The 11,775-nt window shown below is 39.6% G+C and overlaps 1 protein-coding gene across 1 annotated transcript; it reads right to left on the bottom strand.

Annotated features, from left to right (window-relative positions):
• Positions 1 to 251: 251 nt before the first annotated feature.
• On the bottom strand, positions 252 to 4,906 carry LOC134644771 (dehydrogenase/reductase SDR family member 13-like). The gene is made up of 6 exons (XM_063497824.1): positions 4,160 to 4,906; positions 3,160 to 3,278; positions 2,467 to 2,590; positions 2,062 to 2,234; positions 1,511 to 1,664; positions 252 to 1,354 (listed from the first exon to the last, which is right to left on the bottom strand). The coding sequence occupies exons 1-6, from the start codon at positions 4,284 to 4,286 to the stop codon at positions 1,095 to 1,097; spliced, it is 957 nt and encodes a 318-aa protein (XP_063353894.1). The 5' UTR covers positions 4,287 to 4,906; the 3' UTR covers positions 252 to 1,094.
• Between the last annotated feature and the right edge of the window lie 6,869 nt (positions 4,907 to 11,775).

The following is an 11,775-nucleotide window of genomic DNA, read 5'->3' as shown; positions in this document are numbered from 1 at the left end:
CCAGGTCCTCCGAAAGATGGGTAGGCTGGAAGTGAATGACTGTGAAATTGGAGGGTCAGAATTACGGCACGAGCTCTCTCGGTGGAGTGAAACTCTGCCATCTGCTCCTCCTATCTAAAGTATACCCGGACACTGGCATAAATTCTCAACCATCTCACACTTCTGTTTAATCAGTTTTCTGTTTGACGTTTATTCAGTTGTGTGAAAACCCCGAAGGGCTTAATAAAGTTTTATTTAATCCAATCATCTCAGCCAAACCGATTTACTCACAAAGAAATAAAACACTGAAAAAAGCCAAACAATAACATTTTTAAGTTATCTGAGTGACTTATCATGTTTAACCTGAGTAGCGAAAAACCGCGGGGGTTTGCTGTTCTCACCGGCGCAGATATTTGAAGTTTACACAGCTACATTCTTGCCTGAAAATATGTTAAAAGTTTATTTTGTGACCCAGAAAGAGTAATAAGAGTAATATCAAAACTAAGTAGCTGCCGCCAGAGAATGGTGGCTCTGGGAGATTTTCGGGAGGGGCACTGAAATTCAGGATTCTCCCGGAAAAATCGTGACGGTTGGCATGTATGCCAAGAGGACAGATTCTGGTCGACATTTTTTATTAAGGCAAACTTCAGTAAGGACTTCAGTAAGGACCTCAGTATAAACAATGTACAGAGAATTCAAAAATATTTACATAAAAATACAAAATAAAAAATGATTTAAAAAAAAATATGAAGAAACTATTAAAACATGTTGCTGTTGTCTCACAACAGGTGACAGAACAGTAACATACCAAATATGTATCAGCTCCCAATAAATACACCATATTTAAAAAAAAAAAAAAAAAAGGGACACTGATTATTCCCAGCTTCTATCCTGCTGATGGCACTGTAGCAACACCAATTAAATTGAACACCAGAAATGATGTTTAAATTTCAGAAAAAAGAAAAAGTCTACGGATTAAAAAAAAAAGAAAGAGAAGTGCTGTACAGCAAACTAGATGTTCATATAGCACTGTACCACCGATACCGTTAGAAAGGACAGAATGACAGCTCATCGCTCATGGACTCGACAACCAGTTTATAGCAAGGTGAATAAATCTATGCCAGTCCACAGAGTTTCTCGCTGACCTCCCACAGTTTCAGGGCCACCTTGTCATCTCGGGCATGAGCGGACACTTCCTGTGCCTCACAGCAGGAGAAGTACTTCCCGCTCAGAGGTTCGAGTCCTTCCTGCAAGGCACAGTGCAGTGTGGCCTGAGCTCCTGTCTCTGGGTCCAGGAATAGCAACCAGGCCACAGGCTGGATGAAAATCTTCTGCCACAGGCTGACATTTCTAGACAGTTCAGTCCGGACAACACCTACAGGGCAGAAGGCAAAGAGCAATCACATACTTAGTGCCTTTAGTGTTCAATTTGGATAAAATGCTGATAGTAACAGTTAATTTAGCTTGAATTACAGTAATATATAGCTTAAAATGAGTGTTGATTAAAGATAAACCAGTGTGAGTGTGTTACCTGGGTGAACACTGTAGCATGTGACATCAGTTCCTTTCAGCCTCTTGGCAAGCTCATGGGTGAAAAGCACATTGCACAGTTTGCTGTTGCAGTATGCATGGAAAAATTGCCAGCTATATCTGCCAGTTCCCAGGTCTTTGTTTGCAACCAGAGCCTTAAGATACAAAAACAACCTTGTCAATAAGCTGTTCAGACAAGCGAAGGTGAAAGACGTGCAACAACATCATTCGTGAGGGTGATGGCCTAGATTACAATGCAGAAAAGGAATGTCTCTGAATACAACACAGAAAGCATCTGGGGCAGTCCATGTGAGATAAAGTATCTGATGTCATACCACACATTGATGTAAAGGAATCGTGAAGCAATAAAACCAGTTCTGATGCTAAAATCTCAACTTTTACTTTTATTATGATCACCTCTTCAGTCATACTACTGAAATACTAGAGCAGGGCATTTTTAAAAATAAGAGTCCCAAAAGACGGAAAAAGGCTTGTTCCAGAGTGAGGATGGCTTTATATCTCACACCTCTCTTTAAATTATTGTAAACTCACGTTAAAGTCAATGTGTCCCCAGCGATGAGCCATGGAGGACAGGGTGATCACTCGTCCTCCCCCAGTCTTCTTCATCCTCTCCAACAGCAGATTGGTCAACAGGAAGTGACCCAAGTGGTTCACCCCAAACTCGATGCCATATCCATCCTCAGTCCGCCCGTCTGCCACCAATCCTGTGGACATATTTTAACAATGGTTTTTGAAATCTTTGTACTTTCTTAATCTCTTGAAGCTGGTTTTCTATAGACATATCTCTGTCTCCATAGAACAGACAAATCACCACTGCTGCTGCACATCATTAAAAACTGTATTTGCATGTCTTTTTGCCAGATATGGCACTTAGTTGCAAGCACCTCGTACTTGCAACTAATTGGACATTGTGGTGTTGTGTAGTAGTGTGTGTACCAGCATTGTTGATGAGCAAATCCAGCCTGGACTCAGTTTTCAGGAATGTTTCAGCGAAGCTGCGGACAGACTTCAGACTGGCTAGGTCCAAGTGCATGTAGATCACGTCTGTACTTCCCGTTTCCTGGAAGAAGATTATTATGATTCAGTGAAGGTAATGTTACATTTAACTTACGCTTCAGTGTTTCACTTCAATCCCTTTTTACTGTTTTTTTTCTTAAAGCAACAGTTCAAACATTGCCATCAATGAAAGAAGTGAACGCTTCAGCTCCTTCCAGCAGGATCGTGTAAATCCCGTTAAAGTTCTGTGTTCATCATTTTGTGCTCTCTGTCAGCTAGGCCTTTAAAAGGTTAACTCCTTTCACAGCTTACGTTTCAATTCAGAATTTAGCTTCCCTTAAAAAAAGTCTGTCCTTTAAAATGGTCATATTGTACTTACTGAATAAATATAAATAAACAGTCATATCCACATACTACTTTAGCTTGTATTCTTTTTTCTCAGCTGCTTTAAATACCTAAAGCACACATCGGCCAGTTACAGTATGATAGGACTTTGTTACAGAGCCTCCACTCCCTGCTGACGACTGCACAAGCTATTGTTTTAAATGTCAGTGCTCATTTCTGAGAAACTTTGGATTAACTTTCATACAGCATGAGGAAATTGTGGCCAATGCATCAGTGCGTTCTTCTTACCGTTTCTATTTCTGCAATGGCAGCTGCAGCTTTGTTCTTGTTTCGGCAGGCCAGGATCACTCTGGCTCCTTTCCTGGCCAGATGCAAAGCCGTGGCTTTACCAATGCCTGTATTTCCTCCTACAGGAAGAGCAGGAAAAGAATAAGCAACATCAACCCAAACCATCACAAACAAGAACGATCATCCATTCAAATGTTTAATGTGGTGTTATCTGAAGGTTAGTAGAAACCTTTCTAAATTGCAAACAAGAATTCTAGATTTTCACTTCCACCTTTGTTGTGCTGTAAACTTCACTCCCATCCAAAGTAAAAAGCACAAAAACAAAGAAAACGCATCTTTAATTCTTTCATTACAGCAATCACATTTGTACAAATCCCAATTTTGTGATCGGCACAGATTTGTGACATATAAAATGGCCCCGACCTCAGAGGGAAGAGAGAGAAGGGGAATGCTCAGGTTTAGATGAGAATTCCCTCTCTGTACAAATCCAGTTTAGAGATGCAAATGTTAAACTGATTTTTATTTGAATTTGGAAATAACTGCTGAATCGGCTTAAATGTCATATTTACTGTTCACCTAGTTTTTGATGAGGTTTTTCCTGAAAGCCGATCTACATTTTCCTGATGGAGGTCGGTATCGTCGAAAGACTCAAAGCCTCTTTTTTGTGGCAATATTGAAGATAATTATAGGAAACATACATTTAACGGCTTCTTTTCTTTTGCTCATCATCTGCTTTTCCCTGCAGATTTAATAAAACTTGTTATGTACCTTTACTCACCATCGCTATCATAATCACACACCAGCAAACTTATCGCCTCGTAAGAGGAAGCAAAGAAACCTATTAAAGGATAATTCGCTGAACTCTGCGAGCTCTGTGTGCTGCACACACAGCAGCCACCCAACTGTTTGTAGACACACTTTCTACACTTCGTCATTTTTGATGCCGGTGTCATTAGCAGTCAGTCTTTTTGATACAAACTGCGCTTGATTCCGGTCTCACCTGTGATAATGACGGTCTTCCCTGACATCGCGGCGTTTCCTTTGCATTTGGATCTTTTGAAGAGAGTCTGTGTGAGGAGGATGTATCCTCCCAGAAGTACAACGGCCACAAGCAAGAGGTGAAACATGGTGGATGTCGGCTGAGAACTTCGTGTCTGGCTGCTGAGCTGGGGATCTGTCTTTATGCACACGCCTGTCGGATGAGTTTCATCTGAGACGTGCCAGCGAGTCGCTCCTCGACAGGTCGGACCAGTTGTGGAATGACGTAAGCGTCAGAGCACTGTGACCTACTTTTTTCACTCTGAACACCTCAGAGAGTCGAAACACATTCACTTCACCCGCGTTTCTCTTAATAAAGATTTACTGCAAAAGCATTTACACGAATAAATACAAATCCGCGATTGACAGAAAAATATAGATAGCATGCAAACATCACTCCAGATACCAAAGTGTCGAACTTTTACCTAAAATCTCATCACTGATCTGAGAGCAGTAAAAAAGTGAAAAATGTCCGCACTCATGGCTGGATTAAACTTCAGGGCCGTTTCTCAATTCTCAAGTACGCCAGTACGTACTCGCGTTGTCGGCGAGTACGTACTGGCCGAGAACGCACGGGAGTACGGACTCGCCGAGAACGCGAGCACGGACTCGTGATTTGTACAATTGGAACACCAGCGTACGTGATGATGTCACAGGTCCGGAGTTTTTACTGCCGTCCCCTCTTAATTTAACTGTGAGTAACATGTTATGAAGCTTAACTTTAATCACAGCCAAACCGGTTTACTCAGGAACAAATAAAACATTGAAATAAACCAAACATTAACATTTAGAAGTGATCTAAGTGACTTATATATCATTTTTAACCTCAGTAGTGAAACCTCTATTAATAAAAATAGTGTACATGTACATACGTGTACATACCTTAATAAAAACAAGCAGGTGAGATGTTAGAACGCTTTTATTTTTATTTTAGTGGACATTTAATACAATAGACAGCTGCTGGGGTTTGTTTAACCTGAGTAGCGAAAAGACCACGGGCGGGGGGGGGGGGGGGTTGAAAACGATGTGCCGGGAGTCCGCTGTTCTGGACGAAATGCATTCTGGGATATTTAGCTGTACCAAGTCCACACCGATGCATGCTCGATAAAACGGGCGGAGCGAGAACACATCCGGGACTTTTTCGCGTTCTCGGCTTGATGCGTACTTCGAATTGGAACAGTACTTGGTCTCCGACTGATGACGTATCACGAGTACACGAGAACGCAAGTACGCACAAGTACGCATATTGAGAAACGCCCCAGGTTTATCGGCTTTCTTGAACAGGACATTCAAAATGTGGAGGTTTTGGGTGTTTCTCTGACAGACAAGAGGTTTTGAATCGTATCATTCCTGCACACATGCACCATTCAGTGCCTTCCGTAATTAATAATTGCCTCTGATAGTTATAAGTCAGTGTAATTAATTCATTCTTTCACTGTCTAGATTTAGTTTTTAAGGAAACACAACACAAAAATCACAAATCTCGCTGTTGCTGCTTTTGCTCCCAAAATGTAACTTATTCTAAGAATGTTTAATAAGAATGTTTCACAACCTCTAACATATAGTCACAGTCAGTTATGGAATTAAACCAACTATCAAATCTGATTAGCAGATTTGAATATTTGGCTGTAAGATTTCCACGTCAGTGAAAGTGGTGGGATTTTTCTGGTGAGCAGGACAGTGCTGGGCAGCAGCTGCGCTGGTTTGAATACATGCATCTGTATTTGTCAATGAATGAATCAGTCCTCTTTGCTCTGACAAAACATGCAATATTTTTGAAACAACATGTTTTTTATCTGTACTTGCTGCAGGGTTTTGTTTTGTGTCTTACTTTTTGTTCCCCACGTTTCTCTTCAAAATTTCCCTCAGGTGTTCTGTTGGATTCAAATCAGGCAACATACTTGTTCAAGTCAGCGCTGTCAAACTTTATCTTAAACTTTTGTTTGACATTGAAAGCATTTTTTAATCATTATCATGCAGGAATATCTTTAGATTGTTTACTCCACATGTTTTGCACTCATGTAGCTTCATATCATATCTCTGCACCCTGGCCAGACATTACTATCATGTCTGCCCAGGGTGACTCCACTCTGTCTGCTGAAAAAAAAAAATCTTGTTATCTGACCAAAGAATGCTCTGGTGATGTTCTTCAGACTTCCAAGAGAGATGATTCTCAAAGAGGTTTTCAGTGGGAGAAACATTTCATTATAATCACTGCTGTGATCGCCATTTCTCAAGTCTCTCAATTTGGAGTCTCTTTATCTCACTGTAGCTTTCTTCATCAACTGAAGGCTATTCAGGACTTTTAGAGTGACCTAATGAATTACAATCATTTAGCTTCAAAGTAATAAGTATATGTATCATCTTATCAGCATCACTTTTATACCGGATGTTTCTAATGACATTGTGCAAATAAATTTTTGTAGTTTAACTAGTCATCTGACTTCATGGCAGGGGAGATTCTAGGATCAGAGCTTTGGAGGTGCTGAGCACCCAGAGAGCTGCCCAGCCAGGCAAGATAAACGTCACGATGAGACTTCTTCCCTGTCTCTGTCAGTCCCTGCATCCCTAAATGTCTCCAGTTGTCCCGAGTTCTTTATGACTGTCTCATTGGTGCATTTAAACCCCTGTTCCTCCCTGTCCTCGTCGTCTGTTGTCTTCGTCTTGGTTATTGGTCATCAGAATTTTACCATCTCTGTGCTCGTCTGCAAATTTCTTTATTAAATCATAAGATTCTTAAATTCATCAAGTCTCTCTGTGCCTGGGTCCTCGTCACAAAACATGACATCACTGGTTTGTACATTTTAATACAATTTAATCCCCACATTTGTGAAGGAAAAGCAAAACAATTTTCTGAAAAGTCTGTAACAAAACCATCAGATCTGATAAAGGTTATTTAAATACTCCAAAGAAGAATGGATTGGAATAAAAAAAATAAATACATATCCTAACCTTAATTACTGGGGGAGAATAATGAATGATGATCATAGTTAGTAAAAAGTAAACTGAGTGCATTTTTTGGACAGAGATTCACTTTTAATGTGAATGTACAATATAATACAGATACATGAATAAATACACTGCAAAAACAGAAGATTCCTTGAAATGTACAAATGTACAAAATATTAATAACAAATTATAAAAATGGAGGCAACTTTGCCTACAGTACAGTGTATACAATGTATGACCTGTGAGTGGAATAATGGTTTAGTGTGTGACAGCTGAAGGTATTTAAGGCTGCCAATTGTCTTTAGACCTGATGGTTGATGGTGCTGTGAAGAAGCTCGACGTGTGCACTGTGTTGTAAGGAGAGCTGTATGGCAAATAAACATAAGCTTGTTCCACTAAAATTGTCCCATCTGCTTCACTGTAAATCCAGCCATCAAGAGCCAACCTGTTACAATAACAAAAAAAAAAACAAAAAAAAAACACGCTTCTGCGACCAAAAGATAGTTTTGGTTTTCAAATGTTACCCTTCATACTAATATACATATATATATATATATGTATATATATATATATATATGTATATATATATATATATAGAGAGAGAGAGAGAGAGAGAGAGAGAATAGTCCAAATTTAATTTGCATTTCCATTAAATTAAAATTTTATTATTGACTCTTTTACAAACCCCATGCTGTCCAACGCCCTTGACCTTTTGTCTGACTGTTTTCTTTAAAACTGTTGCATCAAAACTTCTAATTTATCCCTATTTCATCGGGACGTGTTGAGTATTTTTTTTAAAGGCACTTGTTGCATGTTGCATGCACACATACTGTTCTGCCACAGAAGTAGAACAACTGAAGCAATGCTGTGGCGCCACCTGCTGGCTACTTGCACTTCCATTTGTTTGTCACATTGACAAAAAGCAGTTGAAATACTGAATAATTTTGTTATTATGTATTTAAATTTTCTAGTAGATATGAGAGTTAAAAACATCACTGCCATTTCTGTGCTATGATATACTCTGCATACAGTGTTTCATTGACAGAAATGAACAGAAATAAAACTGCATTTGAAAAGTGTAAATATTACTTTGAATGCAAGTTACTAATTATTTCCAACCAGAATGTTTTGCTAAACATATGAATATTTATTTTATTTTTTTTTTATTTCTTTATTAGTCCTTTATTTATCCAGGTAAAAAAATCTCATTGAGATTAAAAATCTCATTTCCAAGAGAGACCTGGCATCATGGCAACAAAAATCAAAATACATGTACCACACAAGTACATAACATTTAAAACAAATACAACATCCCAACTTTATAGATGAGGTCACACAAAATACTTAACTAATAATAAGTAACTGCCTGAATTACATTATGAAATCGTAGTTATAAAACCTCTTTAACATACTCACAACTAGCTCATTTTATAATCTGCAAATGTATCGATGCACATTGAAATAGTTTATGAATCAATTATTTAGACTTTTTAAATAATGCTACACTCTTAGAAACGCTGTATTAAAAATGACCCAATCAGTAACCCAACGCTGGGTCAAATATGGACCGAGCCAACGCTGGGTTGTTTCAACTTAACAGGGTTGGTTTACTGGTTTCACCAAGCACACTGGGTTAGGATAACTATCCAAAAATTGGGTTAAATTGACCAATGTTTGAAGTTGAGGTTACCAAAATTTGGGTTGAAAGTCAGAACCCATGGGTTATATTACCATTAATGTTTGGGTTAAGATTTCTACTCGCTATAAAATTCAGCATATAATAACTAGATTCAAAACAAAATAAAATAAAAAAATATTTTTATTGCCATATGATATACAGAACATATTACATAGAAAAAGTTTTTAGAACAAATTAAATGTGAAAACTCTTAAGGCTGAGACCACGGGACTGTAAAAACATTATTGTTGGGCTTCATTTCTGTACTGAACAGTCATTTCAAGATTAGTCTCATGACCAACATTAGCTAATTGTTATTTACTAACTAAAGTCTGTGATCCATATTTACACTTTGGTAATGTAAATATAATATGGCCAATATTATATTTATTGTCAGATTATTATGACATATTACAGCATTGAGCTTGAACTCTGTGTCAAAGATTCAAGTTGAAGTTATTTATATTTCCTGTCAACTTAAATCTTCACTCAAAGACCAGTATCTTTGACAGTGTATCTATAGATCAGGGGTCGGCAACCCTAGGCACGCGTGCCACAGTTGGCACGCGGAGGGTTAACTGATGGCACGACCATAGCTGGACTGGCCATCGGGCATACCGGGCATTTGCGCGGTGGGCCGATGATTTTTTATGTTTTGTAACATTATAAACATTGAAAGGTGGTGGATTGGCCAGATGCTGGCCGGTGTGTAAAAATAACTCAGTTGTTTGGTGGTGGCTATGGCGGAGTTTCCACAGATTCAGTAACATTAGCAAGTGGTGAAGGCCAGCAGGTGGATGAGGAAAAGGGGAGGCAGGAGGAGGAGAGACCCGAGGCGGCCGCCGGTCCGAGTGTCAGGTGAACTGAACTTCAGGTAAGAAGTTATGACCTGCAGTCTATCTGGGTCAGATATAAACCAAGTTTAGGTGGAGTTTAGTTTCATTATGCTGACTTTTTACAGTCAGTTACAATAACTTGTACTGCGTACTAGCTAGCATGACGGAGTTTATATACAGCTGGGTGGGTGCTATGATGTTACTGATAGTAAACTTTATTTTATTCATAAGGTTAGTGAGAAAATATTACGCGTGTCGTATTGAGTTGAAAAGGAACGCAGTTTGTCCCGTTCCATCCTACCTGACAAACCATCCTACCCGTTGTTTCTGCGCATGCGCACAACACGAAATTAAGTGGCGAACCGTACTACCTTTGTGAATACTAGCCAGAAAAATACTCTGATGGGTAAAATTAAGTGCCAAACCATCCTACCTTTGTGAATGTGACCTACAAGCATACTACCAGCTAAAATTTAGTGGCAAATCGTCCTACCTTTGTTAATCTGAGCTAGAAGCATATTTTCACAGCTAAAATTTAGTGGCGAACCATGCTGCCTTTGTGAATATGAGCTACAAGCATACTCTGATGGGCAAAGTTAAGTGGCAAACCGTCATACCAACTTGAATTTGTGCTGGAATTACTCTGTGACAGCAGAAATGTGCATAAACTACTTACAGTAGGACATTTTGCCAAAGTAGGATGGTTTGTCAGAACACCGTACTTCAGCTAGAATGGAAAAAGACACAAAGCTGGATTTATTCTGTCGTTATGCTGCACAGCTGCCTCTTCTTCTCTCATTCTCTCCCCCTCCCTCTCCTGTTTCTACTTCAATCATGAAATTGATCAATGATCAGCTGATCGGCTTTTCTCTCGTGTTTGTTTATCGCCCACTTTGCGCCAGAAAGAAGAAACCAGCGGATGTCGCGCTAAACAACAGCAGCACGTTTAAGCTTGATCAGCTGTTGTTAGAATTTATTTAATATTAATTTCTAGTATCAGCTGATGTTTGCTGGAGCCACAGCTGTAAAAGGTGCTGGTCATGATGTCGGTTTGGATATGTGGCGAGAGGGAAACATGAAGATGAAACCAGGAGATGTCCTTACTGAATCATCAGAGCTGAACAGGTGATGGAGAAACAGGTTTACCTTTTAGGTGACATGAATGAGTTGAAGGGAAGTTATGAACTGTTTCTGAGAGACAAATAACGCCAGGATCCTTTTCTAAGTAGCTGACAGCTGGTAACTGTGCAGGGGCGGGTCTAGCAAAGTTTTGCCAGGGGGCCAGGTAGGGCATTAACAGGGAGAGGTGGGCACAAAGAAATACTTTTCTTTCTTATTTTCATTTAAAATGTCTCACTTTTAATAAGTAATTATCTGAATCTTACAACCAAAGTTTTTATCTGACGTAAAATGTATAGAAATCATACATATACCAACAAGACAGTGTACATCACTGTCACAACAGCGTCTGTTTTCATTCAAAGGCTTTATGGCTTTTCCTATAATACCTGGTGGGCCGGTCTCTAGTCAAAATGCCCGGGCCGATTTTTTGTCCCAGTCCAGCCCTGGGCACGACACGCAGTGAATTAATCTGAGAAGGTGCATCAAAAAATAAATGGCCACGCCAGCGGTGCACATCGGAAATTAGCTCACATAGACACATTAGTTGTGCCGCTTCTTAATGACGGTATCTTAGCTAACAACCCCAACTACCAGATTCAACTTGTAATTGTCTAAAAATAACTTAGCCTACCGGTGAGAGGGACGTTGCTAGCTTTCTACATTCCGACACTTCAAAAGCTTCAGGAGCTGTCCGCTCAGTGCAGCATCAGCACCGTGGAAATACACGGATACATCCGTAGACTCGAGACAGAATTCACAATGTGTTTTCGGGACTTTCAGGTGTATGGACCAACGTTTTCTTTTCTGATCAAACCAGAAATCTTTAATGAGCAGCTGGATTTGTCTCGCATTAACTGGCTGAGTTAATGCCAGTTAATGCAACATCGAAGCAGCTGGAATCCACAGCTGTGCGTGTTCATGGAGCTTGCATTTTCACCTGCTGGACATCACTACCTGACAAGTTTAACTGTCTTCAGAACATTGCAGAGGCCT

This window comes from Pelmatolapia mariae, linkage group LG16_19 (genome assembly GCF_036321145.2).
Source record: "Pelmatolapia mariae isolate MD_Pm_ZW linkage group LG16_19, Pm_UMD_F_2, whole genome shotgun sequence".
NCBI lineage: Eukaryota > Metazoa > Chordata > Actinopteri > Cichliformes > Cichlidae > Pelmatolapia > Pelmatolapia mariae.
The sequence above is the reverse complement of the archived record's forward strand: the minus strand, read 5'-3'. Positions and strand labels throughout refer to the sequence as shown.

Coding starts and splice junctions, on each gene's coding strand:
- LOC134644771 (XM_063497824.1), bottom strand. CDS start 4,286: ATGTTTCACCTCTTGCTTGTGGCCGTTGTACTTCTGGGAGGATACATC. Junction 3,279..4,159: donor GAAGACCGTCATTATCACAG/GTGAGACCGGAA, acceptor CTCTTCCTGTAG/GAGGAAATACAGGCATTGGT. Junction 1,355..1,510: donor ATGCTACAGTGTTCACCCAG/GTAACACACTCA, acceptor TCTGCCCTGTAG/GTGTTGTCCGGACTGAACTG.